This window comes from Ovis canadensis, chromosome 4 (genome assembly GCF_042477335.2).
Source record: "Ovis canadensis isolate MfBH-ARS-UI-01 breed Bighorn chromosome 4, ARS-UI_OviCan_v2, whole genome shotgun sequence".
Classification (NCBI taxonomy): domain Eukaryota; kingdom Metazoa; phylum Chordata; class Mammalia; order Artiodactyla; family Bovidae; genus Ovis; species Ovis canadensis.
The window spans coordinates 81,155,573-81,173,158 of NC_091248.1; the positions used below are offsets into that span (position 1 = coordinate 81,155,573).

Below are 17,586 nucleotides of genomic sequence, written 5' to 3' on the forward strand. Positions count from 1 at the left end.
AAAGGCCCAGAAACCTTTCTTCATGCCCCCTTCTATGGGAAAGTAAGGAAACAAGGATGTGTTGAGTCCAAGTAAGAGGGGCAGCCTGGTCTAAGGAAGAGACAGCTTCTACAGCAGCACTATCTCTGTACCCCACCTGGTCCTTCTAGAGGCAGCTGTTCTTTGCTGTGCCTGCATCTTGCCAAGAGAAGAGTTCCACTGGGCAAAACACCTGCCAGGCAGTCTAACAGGAGAAGAGGGAAGCAGAGAATTTTGGCTGGGTCCTGAAACAGGCCTAGGAAGACCACTTCTGCAATTGAAGACCAACAAATAGAACTCATAAAAGATAAAGACTTGACCAAAGTCCTTAGGTGACTTCTAGGGCTGCACATAACCCTGCCAGGTGAGGATGCATTAAATTAGGATGAAGTCCATAAGCCTGACCTATTTTGGTTACCTAGAGAAGATTAGAAAATGAAATACATTAATCTTCACTGAACTACCCATTCATTATCATAATGCATGTTCTATAATCTGGAAGTATTTTTGGCCTCTGAAAGACATAAATGATTCCCTTCTTCCAGTTCTTTTAAATGTGTCAGTTCCTTAGAAACCGAATCAAAATTTCTGAGTAGGAAGCACTGACAATCACCTTGCCCAATTCTTTTCTTTTTATGGATGAAAAAAACCGGAAGACTCAGAGAGATAGTTACCTGCCCAAGGTCACAAAACTAAAAGCAATTAGAACTTAGGGCACTCCTGTTACATTAAAGCATTCTGACAAAACTGATGTTTATTCTTTGTGATAAAACAAAATAATGAAAATGAAAAATGTGCCTTTTCCCAGCCATATCTTGAAAAAAATCGGAAACTTATTCTATTTATGGAAATAACGCTGATCTGATTTTTTTTAATGGTTAGTCAAAACGTTTCTACAAAGTATTTAGAAATGATGCCTCAACCTATTACAGTATCTGAGTACCAACAACCTTTCCATTACTGCTGATAGACAGCTATTCTGTCCCGAAACAGAATGCATGAGAGTGTTTACTGTAAATCTATAACTACTAAGGACTTACAAAGTTACTTTGGATTGGACAAAGGAGAAATACAAATCCAAGTTTTAAGAGAGAGCTCGAGAAGCAGACAAGTAAAGGCAGGAAGTGTGGAATCAATCATTCACTGAGCTCAGGAAACACCAATTATCTCAGTTCTGCAAATGAGCTAAATCAGGAAGTCCTCAGACAAGAATCATGAACGAAGAAAGGTTTGAAAGTGAATAAGCAGTAAATAAATCTGAATATACCGAGTGAAAAAGGAATAGTGTGTATAATGTGACACCATGTATATGAGTTTAAAACATGCAATATATTATAGATACTGTTTATGGACACATAAATATATAGTAAATGTATAAAAACATTTATTATATAATAATAAACTACAAATTCTGGATGAAGATCTTCTCTGGAAGTAATGGGGTCATGAGGTAGTAGGTGGAATTATGTTTATGTATTTGGCCAAATGATAAATATTTGATATAATTTAAATGGGCTTTCCAGGTGGCACAGCAGTAAAGAATCCGCTTGCCAAGCAGAAGACGCAGGAGTCATGGTTTGATCCCTGGGTTGGAAAGACATCTTGAAGTAGGAAATGGCAACCTGCTCCAGTATTCTCACCTGGAAAATCCCAGGGACAGAGAAGCCTGGCCGGCTACAGGCCACAAGGTTGCAAGGAGATGAACAAAATTGAACACACACACCAAAAGACCTACTACTAGGAAAACCCCCCAAATTCTTTACATTGACTAAGTTTCAGGCAAAATGAATAGTGTGGAGAAAAGCTAACTCAATAACCTGTTGACAGAGATGAAACAAGTACCCAGAGATTTCCTCTGTTACCTTCAGGCACCATGGAGGTGAAAACTTGTACTGTAAGCCAGTTCCGCCATTAGAGTACATGCTGTGAATAGTTCTGAAGAGGGCATGACTTCATTCACATGTCCCATACTTTTAGAACAGTTAGATCAACTTATGATTTGATGTCAGATATCTAATTACAAGGTCTGATTTTCTCTCTCTCATACAGCTCTCCTTATTTGTGAAAGCCTTTTATATTAACTGTATAACTGAGTATCCTCTATTTTTTTTTTTTTCCTATTCTGTGCTAGAGATCTTGGTTAGGTTAATGTTTATCTGACATTTATGAAATCATTCGGAGGTGAGGGATGTAGCAATACACTATCCTGCTGAGGGAGTACTGCAGAGCATATAACATTTAGTACAATGGTGCATGAAATGGCAGAGCAGCTTTTCTTCCTTTCACTTACAAGGATGCTTTCTGAAGCCCCTTTTTGATGTGGCATCTGTGAATGGAGGGGCTCAGCTACAAGGCGGATCATTAAACACATTTGCTTTGTGTACCCAACTCTCTCCTTAGAATGATCTCTAGAGAATATCAGAGGACACTGGAGTTCAGAACAGCTCTTGCCATGAGACCACCCAAAACATTCCACTCTGATCATCATTATGGGGGATCTAATAGATGGCTCAAATGCAAAAGGAGGCAGTGTAAAGCTGATGGCCTCCTTCTAGATGCTGAAAACTCATTCTAGGTCACAGAAGAGCAGCAATACAATGACTATACATGCATTTTCCAGAAAGTTGATAGATGTCACTACTTTCATTTTGTCATTTCCAACTTTTACATATCATAAGCCATTAAGACTATGCAAGTTTTATGAGCATTTACCTCAAAACCTGTCTTAAGCAATGGATTTCAAATTTGGGAGTGTCATCAAGGTTTACCCTTAATTTATCCCCACTAATTGTCCTGCTATTCCTAGGTTAGGAAAAACGTTCAGGCATTGGATAACCAGTCCATTATCATGAAAAGGAGGCAAAATTAACTGATACTATGGGTAACTAATTTCAGTACTTTTATTCCTGCTTAATTAATAATCATTTAGAGGCAGTCAAAATTCCCAAGTAACCAAATGTAGCCTAGCCACACATGAGCTTCACCATTCCAGCTCTGGATGAATGGGTTTCAAATTGTAGCATGGATTAGAATCACTTAAATGACTTGGGATCACATGCACTGTTGGGTCCCATCTCAGGAGTTTCTGAGTCAGCAGATGTAAGGTGGGACCCAGTAGTCTGCAATTCTAATAAGTTTTCAGATGCTGCTGCCCTTGGACCACTCTGAGATCCACTGATCTGGATCTGAAACCCTAGGGAAAGTACTTATCTTCTCTAAAGTTTAGTTAATCACTGTAAAAGGGGAGTACTCAGATTAAATAAGATGTTTATGGAGAACCTTGTGTCATGCCAACACTGAGTGCTCTATAAACGAACGGTAGCTGTTATTACTATAACTCAAATTCAATTTTAGAATGAAAAAATGTAAGCTAATTTGCTTATATATGTCATATAAATTACACATACCCACTCTTTAACCTACATACCCAAACCACCTCATTTTAGACAAAAGTTCTATTATAAAGGCTATTATTTAAAAATGAAAAAAAAGAAGCCATTAGTCTAGAAGAAATATGCATCAAGGGGCCTATTGGTTCTGAGTAGTGAATGTGTAACATTTCTTATAAAGCTCTATTTGTTTGTACAAAGCTTGTTGTATCTGTGTTCAGAGGGGAGGGGGTGGTTAGGAGAGCTTTCTCCCTCCACGTTGAACAGCAGCAGGAAACTAGGAATCCCAGTAAGTAATGATGATTTAAATCATGAAAACCTCTGAAATAATCCTAAGCATCAGGATGAAAATCTCAAGTTTACAGTCCCCCTTTCCTTTGCACTAAAAGTAGTCCAGCAGGGAAGAGAAAGAAGGAAAAGCTGAGACTGGCTGTGATTATTTCGGCTTTGAAGCAGCATTTACCCTTCAAGTCTCCTCTCTCCTCACAAAGTCAACATCTCTGGGCCCAGTCTCCAAATAAAGTAAAAGACAGGGGAAAAATAGGAATGGGGCAAGGCAGAAATGGTATATCTTCAACTTCCTCTTGATCTCCAAGGTAAGCAGCCGGGTTCTCCTCTATCTTAGCTCCAGCAGAGGGGTAATGAGATCAGCATCCCGCACTTCCCCTCACACAGCAGTGTGACAATCACAAAGCAGTAGCCTCCTGTGACGAGCAGAGGGCACCACCAGGAACCCAGTGATGAATCCCGTTATCATCTGCATCTTCTTGCAGGTGCAGGTGGTGGCATCTTCCTTCCAGTGTGAAATTTCCATACTAAGTCAGTCTGGAGGGAAATTTCGGGCTTAGCAACTGAGCCTTGTAAACTTTCCATTTCTGATTTGGGAAAAATAAGCCCCATTTTCTGGTAGGTTATTAACTGTGCATATGTCATGATGATAAGAATATAAACAGCAATAGAGTTAACCTCGGTAAGTGTTTACTGGGCTTCCCTGGTGGCTCAGATGGTAAAGTACCTGTCTGCAATGCTGGAGACCCAGGTTCGATCCCTGGGTTGGGAAGATCCCCTGGAGAAGAAAATGGCAGCCCACTCCAGTACTCTTGCCTAGAAAATCCCATGGATGGAGGAGCCTGGTAGGTTACAGTCCACGGGGTCGCAAAGAGTTGGACAGGACTGAGTGACTTCACTTTCACTTTCAAGTACTTGCTATATGCCAAATTTCTAATCTTTTCACATGCACAAACCTACTTAGAAATAGAGTGCCAGATGAACTACGGACTGAGGTTTGTGACATTGTACAAGAGACAGGGATCAAGACCATCCCCATGGAAAAGAAATGCAAAAAAGCAAAATGGCTGTCTGGGGAGGCCTTACAAATAGCTGTGAAAAGAAGAGAAGTGAAAAGCAAAGGAGAAAAGGAAAGATATAAGCATCTGAATGCAGAGTTCCAAAGAATAGCAAGAAGAGATAAGAAAGCCTTCCTCAGGAATCAATGCAAAGAAACAGAGGAAAATAACAGAATGGGAAAGACTAGAGATCTCTTCAAGAAAATTAGAGATACCAAGGGAACATTTCATGCAAAGATGGGCTCAATAAAGGACAGAAATGGTCTGGACCTAACAGAAGCAGAAGATATTAAGAAGAGGTGGCAAGAATACACAGAAGAATTGTACAAAAAAGAGCTTCACGACCAAGATAATCACGATGGTATGATCACTCACCTAGAGCCAGACATCCTGGAATGTGAAGTCAAGTGGGCCTTAGAAAGCATCACTACGAACAAAGCTAGTGGAGGTGATGGAATTCCAGTGGAGCTATTTCAAATCCTGAAAGATGATGCTGTGAAAGTGCTGCACTCAATATGCCAGCAAATTTGGAAAACTCAGCAGTGGCCACAGGACTGGAAAAGGGCAGTTTTCATTCCAATCCCAAAGAAAGGCAATGCCAAAGAATGCTCAAACTACCGCACAATTGCACTCATCTCACACTCTGGTAAAGTAATGCTCAAAATTCTCCAAGCCAGGCTTCAGCAATACGTGAACCATGAACTCCCAGATGTTCAAGCTGGTTTTAGAAAAGGCAGAGGAACCAGAGATCAAATTGCCAACATCCTCTGGATCATGGAAAAGCAAGAGAGTTCCAGAAAAACATCTATTTCTGCTTTATTGACTATGCCAAAGCCTCTGACTGCGTGGATCACAATAAACTGTGGAAAATTCTGAAAGGGATGGGAATACCAGACCACCTGACCTGCTTCTTGAGAAACCTATATGCAGGTCAGGAAGCAACAGTTAGAAATGGACATGGAACAGCAGACTGGTTCCAAACAGGACAAGGAGTACGTCGAGGCTGTATATTGTCACCCTGCTTATTTAACTTATATGCAGAGTACATCATGAGAAACGCTGGACTGGAAGAAACACAAGCTGGAATCAAGATTGCTGGGAGAAATATCAATAACCTCAGATATGCAGATGACACCACCCTTATGGCAGAAAGTGAAGAGGAACTAAAATGCTTCTTGATGAAAGTGAAAGAGGAGAGTGAAAAAGTTGGCTTAAAGCTCAACATTCAGAAAACGAAGATCATGGCATCCAGTCCCATCGCTTCATGGGAAATAGATGGAGAAACAGTGGAAACAGTGTCAGACTTTATTTTTGGGGGCTCCAAAATCACTGTAGATGGTGACTGCAGCCATGAAATTAAAAGACGCTTACTCCTTGGAAGAAAAGTTATAACCAACCTAGATAGCATATTCAACAGCAGAGACATTACTTTGCCAACAAATGTCCGTCTAGTCAAGGCTGTGGTTTTTCCAGTGGTCATGTATGGATGTGAGAGTTGGACTGTGAAGAAGGCTGAGCGCCCAAGAATTGATGCTTTTGAACTGTGGTGTTGGAGAAGACTCTTGAGGGTCCCTTGGACTGCAAGGAGATCCAACCAGTCAGTCCATTCTGAAGGAGATCAGCCCTGACATTTCTTTGGAAGGAGTGACGCTAAAGCTGAAACACTAGTACTTTGGCCACCTCATGGGAAGAGTTGACTCATTGGAAAAGATTCTGATGCTGGGAGGGATTGGGGGTAGGAGGAGAAGGGGATGACAGAGGATGAGATGGCTGGATGGCATCACTGACTTGATGGACTTGAGTCTGAGTGAACTCTGGGATTTGGTGATGGACAGGGAGGCCTGGTGTGCTACAATGCATGGGTTGCAAAGAGTTGGACACGACTGAACAACTGAACTGAACTGAACTGAAATCTACTTAATCTTTACAATAATCTTACTAGGGAAATCAAATGATCATTCCTATTTTATAGATGAGGGAACTTGAGGCACAGAAAAGTTAAGTAAATTGCCTAAGGGCACAACACTATCCAGAAAGTCCATGATCTTAATCACTTCACAAAGTCATAAAATTTGATACTGGTTAGGAGGTCCTAATTGTCATGGTGAATATACTTTTAGTGCTAAAATCAGGATACACAGTGGATAATATAATTGATACTATCTTCGAAATTCAAGGATAAATGAGAAGCCCCCAAATGCAGGTAGCTCAGGGATGGTGGAGAAGACCTTTTGTGGGAAAAATGAAGACCCTGGAGAGAGCAACCCCAAATTGACCCTGCTCCAGATCCTTTGTGGTCTTAGCAAGTCTTTTAATCTTTCAGAATTTCTATAACCTGACCTGCAAAAACAGGCTGATGTTAGGATTAAGTTATCTAAATTTCTTATACAATGTTACAGAAATATCAGCTTTATATTGTTTCATGGAACATCAGCAAGTTTCCAGGCAGGGAAGCCTGGGAAAATTATGTAGGGCTCATGACACATAAGGATTTATTTAAGAAGAACTGACTTCTTTAGAATATTAGGTTTTCCTATTAAAAGACAGTTCTCTATTAATTTAGCTCTTCTTTAAGATAAACTGATTTTTAATAAATTAGATGTAAATTAGCAGGTCACTATCTCAAAGGTTCTTTTTTAACAAAGCACATAAGAAACAATAATAATGAAATAGAAAAGAAACGAAATCAAATCTTGAAAAGCATACCCTGTCTCTTCCTCCAGGGGTCTCCATTCCACATCTGCTTCAATTAATCAATCAAAATGTAAAGAACACTTACTCAGGGCTGTCTGGATGTCCTTTTCTCCATTTTTCACTTCAGTCAAAAATCCTTTCAAAAATTTGAGACCTCTAAAACAAAAAAGAGGAGGAAATATTATTTCCAAAGTTCGCTTATATTGAATGGGTACGAAAAAATGGCAGACCTAAGCTTCTTTTTCAACGGTATCTTGGGCACAGCAATAAACAGATCAAGTCACATGGCTGTCCTTTCTATGTTTCTTCCCTGTGATTTCCTTTTAGCTTGCTCTAGATCATTCTTAGCTGAAATATATAAACAGTGGTTTTCAAAATGTGGTCCCAAGACCAGCAGCTTCAGAATCACCTGGAAACTAGCCAGTAATGCAAATTTCAGGGCCCCACTCGAGACTTGCTGAATCAGAAACTGTGGGGTTTGGGTGGGGCAATCTCTGTTTTTTTTCAATAAGCCCTCCAGGTGATTCTGATGCTGCTACAGATTGTGATCCACTGACTTAAAGACAAATGAATCAGCTTTACTGTCCTTTATGATTGCTATCTTATATATTCTATTAATATAAACAATGTTTCATCACTATCAAGATAGAGGAAAAAACAAAAAGTTGGCATTCTATTCACCAGGCCTTTTGTACAACTGAGTTACAGCCTTCACTTAGAAGTAGCCTCCTTCACCTAACAATTTTATTGCAGGTAACATTTCAACTTGACTAGATTTCACCTGCTGCCCCACCCCAGCCACCTCACCTCTTCAGCCACAGGAGGGCTTCCGTAGCTGAGTTCCTAACCTGGGCTACATCGGCCTCCACTTCGTGTAGCACAATCTTCTGGAGTGTGGTAAACTCTTCTTTGTTGGTGATATACTTCTGGTTTACTTTCTGCAGGAAACGCAGAGACATAAGTTAAAAGTGCTAAAGCTATCAAGCAAGTCTGTTTACATAAGTTTGTTAAGCAGGCCTCTAAGAAATTAAAATAAATTAAGCCTCTATTACCTTCTTCTTTATGTTTTCCAAGTAATCCGTTTTGTTTGAGAATTCTTATTGGGTTTAAGCCAGATTTAAATAGTTGGTTTGAGGATTTTAAGGTACTGTTTTTAAAGTATTTTTTTTTCCTATGAGAAAGGCTCTTACAGCTGACCTATGCTTTTTATCCTGAGTATAAACTCAACAACCATTTGTTTTTGAATATTATTTCATGCAACTACTCCCTCCAAATAAAGTCTTCAGAGACAGGCTAGTATACTCACTTTAATATTTCCAACTAGATCCATCTTAACAGGAGCAAACACCGTAGGGCCAAGTTTGTCTAGAAGAAAAAATTGAGAACATCATTGAAAAAGCAATTTTTTCAAGTGGAAAATAAACTTAATGGATAACACCCCCCAACTTTCATTTTTTGCTTTTAAATCATTTTCTTTGAAACATAAGCTTCAAAGATTTCTGGGACACTGTCATGACTTTTTTCTACTATACTGCTCTTAAGTGAGTAACTACAATGAGGCCTTATGGGCACGTGAGGATAATCTTAAATTGAGAATGTATATTGTAATCCTTAGGGCTGCACTGTCCAATATGGTAGTCGGTAGATACGTGGCTATTGAACACCTGGCAATCAATGTACCTATTCCAAACTGAAATGTGCACGTAAGTATAAATGTACCAGACTTCAAAGACCTAGTATCAAAAAAAGGCTCATTAATGATTCTTTTATACTGAGTCCAAGTTCAGATGATACATTGTATATACCAAGTTAGATAAAATACATTGTTAAAATTAGCTTTATCTGTTTTGCTTTATAGACTTTATATGCCTGCTAGAAAATTTTAAATTATATATAGTAGCTTAAATATTTTTGTTGGATGAGCAAATTAAAAGAAAAAAAACACACAAAGAGTATAGCTAAAAAGACAAAATGTAATAAAATTCTAAAATACTTGACTCATCCAAAAGAAAGGCAGGAACAAAGGTAGCTAAAAAGCTAAAAGAGGAAGTAAAATTGAATATGGAAAAAAAAAAAACTAATTGGCTAGAAATCAAGAAAGGAGTACACAAAGAAAAATATATGAGACAAATACAAAATAAGTCTCCAAGATGGTAGAAACAGCAAGATAGCAGGCTTATTCACCCAAACAATGTAATTTATTACATTAAGTATAGGAAAAAATGATAATTTCAAAAAACACAGAAAATACATTTTATAAAACTAACTCATTCATGATTATAAAAAACTACTCAATATACAAGTCAACTGTATCTGTACACTATTAATGAACAATTAGAAAATGATATACTTCTCCTGATAGCATAAAGAAACATAAAATTTTAAAATCTATTCATAACAAAAGATGTGTAAGAGGCTCATGCCCTACTGACTGAGCTAGCTGGGTGGCTCCAAAAGACGTGTAAGACCTTTACACTATACAAAACCTTGCTGTGAAAATGAAGACCTAAGTAAATGGAGAGATACAGCACATTCATAGAAGACACATTCATAGAAGACTCAATGTTGTTTGAGATATCAATTTCCTAGTAACTGGTTATAGATTCAATTGAATCCCAACAGACTTTTTAATAGAAATTGAAAAGCTAAAATTCATATGGACATTCAAAGGACCTAGAATTGCCAAACATCTTGAAGAAGATGATTTACATTGTCTGATTTCAAGCCTTACAACTGAGGCACAGTAATTAAGATACTATAATTCTAGGGTAACAAAAAACAGATTACTGAAACAGAAGAGTCCAGAAACAGATCCACACTTATGGGATCAACTGATTTTCAAAAAACTGCCAAGTAACATAAAAGGGAAAAGATGCTTTTACAACAACAAAAAAATGGTTCTTGAACAACAAGGTAAAGGAAAAGAAAAAAAGGAATCTCAACCCTTACCTCACACAACATAGAAAACTAATTTCAAGATGGATCATAGAAGTAAACGTAAAAAATAAAGAGTGTAGAAGACAACACAGAAGAGTATTTTCATGACTCTGGGGATAAGCAAAGATTTCTTAGGATACTGCAAGTACTAACTATAAAAGAAATAAAGTAAATCAATTTAATGAAAATTTAAAACTCCACTCTTCAAAAGGCATCATTAAAAAAAGAAGCAAGCAAGCCATAGTCTGGGGGGAAATATTCATAATGAGAATGTCTACAATTAAACATTATTCAGAACACACAAAGAACTCTTTCAACTCAATAATAAAAAGCAAACTAACCAAGTTTTAAAAATAAATTAAAGATATGAACAGACTTCAAGAAGGAAGAGACAGTAATGGTTGATATATGAAAAAGTGCTCAACATCATTAGTCATCGGGGAAATAAAAATTAAAGCGACAACAAGATGCCACTGAACACTCACAGGAATGGCTAAAACCAAAAATACTGACACCATCAAGTGCTAGTGAGGATGTGAAGCAACCAGGATACTCATACATTACTGTTAGAAGTGTACAACAGTACAACCACTCTATGAAATTAGAGGTATAAACCCTAAAAATCAGCAACTCACTGTAAGTTATTAAGAAAAATGAAAACGTGCCCACAGACACAAAAATATCAAGAGCAATTTCACTTATAATAGCCCCAAACAGGGTCTCCTCTGGTGGCTCAGTGGTTAAGAATCCACCTGTCAAGGCAGAAAACACGGGTTGGATCCCTGGATCAGAAAGATCCCCTGGAGAAGGAAATGGCAACCCACTCCAGTTTTACTGCTTGGGAAATTCCATGGCCAGAGGAGCTTGGCAGGCCACAGTCCCTGGGGTCATAGAAGAGTCGGATATGACTTAAGAGACTAAACAACAATAACAAAGCCCCAAATAAGAAATTATCCAAATGTCTGTCAGTAGAAGACTGAATAAACAAATTGGGGTATACTCCCTTAATAGAACACTGTTCAGCAATAAAAAGGAAAGAGTTCCTAATAAACGTAACAACAAAGAGGAAACCTTTACATTGAGAGTGTAACGCAAGAGTACATAACATGATTCCATTTATTGGAAATCTTAAAACATACAAAACTAATCTACAGTGACAGAAAGCAGTACGGTTGCCTTGGGCTCGGTGACAGTTTGGGGACTGATTGGAATAGGGGACATTCTGGGATAATGAAAGCATATTCTGTCTTGATAGAGGAGTGGATTACACCAGTAGATGCGTTTGTCAAAATTCATTAAATTATAACAGTTAAGTTCTATGCAAAATAAACCTTGACTTAAAAAAGAGATACATAGTTAAATGGATTCTACAGCAAACTTTAACACATTAGCAATTCCTGGTATTACTGGCTCTATAAAAAGTCAATGGAATTTAAACTTAAAGTTATATACGTAACGTTTTTTAATCTGAAAACGTTTTAGGTGGTAAAATGCTTTTTCATAGTGTTGTTGTTGTTCACTTGCTAAGCTGTGTCTGACTCTTTGGGACCCCGTGGACTGTAGTGTGCTAGGCTCCTCTGTCCTCCACCATCTCCCAGAGTTTGTTCAAATTCATGTCCATTTTCATACTACTAGTGGATTTGAAGATCTGTTCCTCAACTACTAATACTTTCACTTTTGCTCTTAAATATGATTTCTAGAAAACAGAATTCCTTTTTTTCATTACACACCTCTGGGATCATTATTAATCATAATTAGAAATGAAATGAAAATATGTGATAATGCTTAAGGTCACACAGTTTTAACTGTATGTGGCTGGTGATATGAAGAGGTAGGTAAGAAGGGTCATCTAACTGTACACATAGTTCAATGTATTTCTACTACAAAATAACTTCATTGAAACAGATTCCAGAGACGAATGAATTTAAGGCAAATCTAGCAATCTTACCTAATACTGGAACCACAGCATAACATGATGCTAAGAATGCTTCTGTGGGAATGCCACTGTCTTCCAGAAGTTCAATGTCACTAAAGCTAAACAATTTAGTGATACAAAGGAGGAAAGATTAAAAATACAACATTAGCATGCTCTGCAGTTCAGAGGTAGTCATGAAAACAGCTGCGCCTCTGAGAACAAATCATTTAGCCTTATTCACAAACATGACCCAGTGATTGTTTTCCTATTACAACATGGTCTAATAAAATCACTTTCCAAAGATAATTCACCAAAGCAAGCTAAAACTTATTGACAGCATATATTCTTGCAATCCAATTCCTTCTTATCCACTGCTTCAGACAAGGTGAACAATAAAGCAGACACATGGTACGCCACAATCTCTATTCTGGAGGAAGACTGGTATGCAAGTGTCAGTGATTTGAAAGAGCAGAGAATACCTGGTGTTCATGGTACTAAAGAAAGTTGGGATGACTTCTTGGTCCTCCCAGTGGGATTCTGGAGAGCTGCTTGTGGAGTGCAGTTCAGGCTGTGCCAAGTCGCTGTCATGATTTCCAAGGCTTTCCTCTCCATCTTCCTTCATCATCTCACCTTGGACTGTATAGCAGAAGATACCTATTAGTAACCCTTATTTATTACAAAGATTACGGTATACACATATTCATTGTCGAACATTCCTAACACAGAAAAGTGTAAACAAAGAAAAATCAATGAGTGAAATATTATATATCACACACAAAACTGGGTTTAAATATATGTAGATTGTCACCCAGCTTCTTTTCACTGATATAAATATTTTCATCATCACTCAGTACAATTCAAAACATGATTTTAATGATCATATAATATTGCATCATGCTTATGTGGAGGGCATTTAGGTGGTTTCTAAAATTTTAGTATTATAAATAGAGTTGAGCCTCATTATTAGTGTTTTCTATCTTTGCAGATTTGCTTGCCTGTTGAAGTTTACTTGTAATACTAAAATCAATGCTTATGGCATTCTTGCAGTCATTCGAGACATGTGCAGAGTGGTAAAAAAAAAATTGAGTTACCTCACACACTTGTTCCCAACTGACGCTAAACAAGGTGATACTGCCTTCTTGTTTAACCTTTCATACGGTACACAAATGTGTTTATTTAGTGCCATGTTTTTTGCATTTGTGTGCATTTCATTGTTGATTCTGCTGTTTAAAAGGCTCTCCAAGAGTAGTGCTTTCTAGTGTTCTAAGCAAAAGAAGGCTGTGATGTGCCTTATGGAAAAAACACATGTTATTTAATATGTAAGCTTATATAAGATAAGCTTTGTTCAGGCATGAGTTATAGTGCTATGCTGTGGGTTCAATGTCAATGAGTCAACAATATAAACACAGCCTTTTTTCCCCCTTTGGAAGGAGGGATATTTTTTTCTTTTCTTTTTTAAATTTTTATTGGAGTATAGTTGATTTAGAATGTTGTGTTAGTTTCAGGTATACAAGCAAAGTGAATCAGTTATATATACATATATCCATTCTTTTTAAGATTCTTTTCCCATATAGGCAATGGCACCCCACTCCAGTACTCTTGCCTAGAAAATCCCATGGATGGAGGAGCCTGGTAGGCTGCAGTCTATGGGGTCACTAAGAGTCGGACACAACTGAGTGACTTCACTTTCACTTTTCACTTTCATGCATTGGAGAAGGAAATGGCAATCCACTCCAGTGTTTTTGCCTGGAGAATCCCAGGGATGGGGAGCCTGGTGGGCTGCCATCTATGGGGTCACACAGAGTCAGACACGACTGAAGTGACTTAGCAGCAGCATAGGTCATTACAGAGTACTGAGTAGATTCCTTGTGCTATACAGTAGAGTTTTCTTAGTTATCTATTTTATACATGTGCGTGTGTGCTGAGTCTTTTTATGTCCAACTCTTTGCGATACTATAGACTGTAGCCCCCCAGGCTCCTCTGTCTATAGGATTCTCCAGGCAAGAATACTGGAGAGGGTTGCCATGTCCTCCTGCAGGGGATCTTCCTGACCCGGGAATCAAGCCCATGCCTCTTACGTCTCCTGCACTGGCAGACGGGTTCTTTCCTGCCAGTGTCACCTGGGAAGCTTTCAAGAACCTAACCATGTGTTTCCCCTAGGAGCAACGGTTCAATATTTGCTAGTTCAGGGTCTGCAGTAATGGTATAGAACTCAACTACCACGAATGATGAGAAGTGACTGTAACGTCATAAAGGTCATCCCTGTCCACAGATACCTGTCCTCAGATCGACTATTCCCTGAGGACAGATTCCTAGAAGAAAATTACTGGGTCAGATAAACAAGAGTACTGTCTTAACTGAAATTCTCCTGTCTTTATTATTTACTCAAGGGATAAGACTTCAGTGATGTATGGATTGCTAGGTGCAGATTAACAGCTATAAAGATGCATCTTTTCTTCCCTCTACTCACCAGAGTAGATGAGGAGAAAACTTTCTAAAAAATTGTATTTGCAAACTATTTAATACTTACTATGACACAATAAAAAGCTCTAAGACGGCTGTCATGGACTGATCTGAAGTTGGTTTTAGTGATTAGAGACAATGAAATTAGTAAATCCAAAAGGGCAGCATTTTCAACTACAGGTTATTACTTAAATTTGAAACTTGGTTTGATGAACACAGAAAAGGCCAGGTGAAAATCTGATGGTGGCTGGTGAATTCTGTCATCCTCAGGCCTCATCAGAAATCCGGAGCATGGAAAACTGAATTGCCATAATGTTGCAGACCCTTAAGTTTCACATCATAGTCTATGTTCAAAGGACTGAAATTCTGAGAAGGCTCTAACACTCACACTCTCTAAAAAAAGTCAGCACAGACAGCTACAGCTCACTGAAGCCCATGAACATCACAGCTAAGAACAATGAGTGGGAAAATCCCTCTTCGTTCTGCTTTTTCAAGACGAGGGTCAGACAGGATGGCAGGATGTGTCATGTGACCTGTGTTATCTAACCTCAGGAGCTACCTGGCACACTGTCTTGAGGTCAATCCCTATCAAGGATCACATCATGGATAATGAATCAAACCCCCACGATGCTTTTAGTCAATAGTTTGCTTCACATCTTTTTTGTTTTTACCTGTTATATTATCATCTGTATTTTCTTCACTTGATACGCTGCAATCTGTCTCTGCAGGTTTCAAACATAAGGAGCTCTTGTTTCTCACTAGGATTTCTTCATCATCATTTATTTCCATATTTAAAGATCCATTTTCACAACTGTTTAACTCCATTTGCCTAAAATTTTTTAAAAGGAAAAAAGTCCAATTACTTGGTCATAAATAGACTGCACAGATGATCTTATTCTGAGGCTTGGAAGAAAGGGTTCACAATTACCAACTTCTTTTAACACTGATTAAAAAATAGAATTGTTAAATCAAGCCAAATCTCTCACCCCACCCACCCTCCTGCTTCCAAGACAGGTATCTTCCTGAGTTTGGGAGCAGGCCTGAATCCAGGATGGAGTTCAGAAACCAGGAATGGCTCTTTATGCACCCTAAGCTTATTCAAACTTCCTGCTCCCCACCAGCAACAGGAAATATTCACTGACAGCTCTTTGGTTTTCAAACAGCTTTTCTATAGGTGCCACATTCAACACTTTTCTCACTCTCCTCCGCTTCTCCCTGGGAGGTGTTCCTATTCTCAGGTCTCAAATCACTGACTACTCCCATTTGTTTGCCTAGCAATTAACTGACTAGAAGCCACAAGCTGTGGTCCAGGAAGACAGGGAAAACTTGGGAAGACACAACACATCCTGAGACTCTGCTGCTCTTCACGGTAACACAAAAGGCTACTCAAAATGCAAGCAAAATAGCTGATTCTGTCTAAGGGACAATCATTAACACCTTATAAATAACTAAACTCAGCCAAATTAGAACAGAGACACTTTCTTGTAGGGGGCTTCCCTGGCGGCTCAGATGGTAAAGAATTTGCCTGTAATGCAGGAAACCGGGGTTTGACTCCTGGGTTAGCAAGATCCCCTGGAGAAGGGAATGGCTATCCACTTCAGTATTCTTGCCAGTATTATACTAATAAAATTAAAGAGGGAAAAAAAGAATAAAGGGAAAAGGTCCAAGCTATGTGGTGATTCCAGAAAAACCATTTGTTTTGTAAAAAAGACACTATATTTCAACTCAGTAATTAAAAATATGAGTATATATTGATGAAATACTTTCAAAAGAAAAAAAAAACTACAAAATGTTTCTTGTAGAGATATTTAGGTCAAGAGAAAATTGTTAACCAAACTGAGGAACAATCTTTGTACTAAAGAAGCAAACAGTATATAAAGAGATGAAATATTACATTATAACTTGAAAAGACAGATACACAGACTATGTCAAAATATGGAAATGCTTATATGAAATAATAACCAAGTAAAAACCTTATTTAATAACTGGAACACAACTGTGTAAATATGTACTTTTTTCCAATAATTCAGATTTTTATATTATATCCTTTTTCCAACCTGTGAAGCTATCTTTTTATTTTTAAACAAAATAGCACTGTTTTTTTCTGATAAGTGAAGTGAAGCCACGCAGTCATGTCCAACTCTTTACGACCCCATGGACCCCACCAGACTCCTCAGTCCATGGGATTTTCCAGGCATGAATACTGTAGTGGGCTGCCATTTCCTTCTCCAGGGGATCTTCCCGACCCAGGGATTGAACCTGGGTCTCCCGCATTGTAGGCAGACGCTTTACTGTCTGAGCCACCAGGGAAGCACACTTAAATCAATGCTCAGCTCCTCCACAAGAGAGGAGGTTCCAACACTGAGGCACCAAAGAGATGAAAAGTTACTAGACAAGATGCACGAGATCCATATCCTGGGGAAATGCAAACCTCTTCACTAGTAGTCAGTGTTGAATGAAGTTTGCATTGCTTCAGGCTCACCCAAAAGAGGAAAATCAGACACTGTTTCCCTTGGTATCATCTCAACCCACGAGAAAAACCACCACATGATAAAAATATTATTAAAAAAAAAAAAAAAAACAAGGAATACCAATATCCTTATTTTTATATTTTTAGAATAAAAAACAGAAACTGTTACTGTACCTTTCCAATGAATTATGAATCGGTACAATAGGATGTTTCATCTTTAAAAGAAGCAAAGAAAAGAAAGTTCACATGTTAAAACTCCCAATAGAATATATTTAGAGTTTTATCCCATATAAGAGTGGTAAATATGATCATAACACACCACCTTACTCAAGAGGAATCATTTTAGGTCCTGCC

General features: G+C 38.3%; 1 protein-coding gene across 1 annotated transcript in view; it reads right to left on the bottom strand.

Moving 5' to 3' along the window:
* PLEKHA8 (pleckstrin homology domain containing A8) overlaps nucleotides 1-17,586 on the bottom strand; it is a 64,577-nt gene that overhangs the window by 12,505 nt on the left and 34,486 nt on the right. Inside the window, exons 6-12 of the mRNA XM_069588096.1 lie at nucleotides 17,407-17,447; nucleotides 15,434-15,591; nucleotides 12,779-12,935; nucleotides 12,333-12,418; nucleotides 8,754-8,812; nucleotides 8,255-8,385; nucleotides 7,533-7,603 (exon numbers count right to left, since the gene is read on the bottom strand). Coding sequence (XP_069444197.1) covers nucleotides 7,533-7,603; nucleotides 8,255-8,385; nucleotides 8,754-8,812; nucleotides 12,333-12,418; nucleotides 12,779-12,935; nucleotides 15,434-15,591; nucleotides 17,407-17,447 — 703 coding nt within the window. The remainder of the gene's footprint in view (nucleotides 1-7,532; nucleotides 7,604-8,254; nucleotides 8,386-8,753; nucleotides 8,813-12,332; nucleotides 12,419-12,778; nucleotides 12,936-15,433; nucleotides 15,592-17,406; nucleotides 17,448-17,586) is intronic.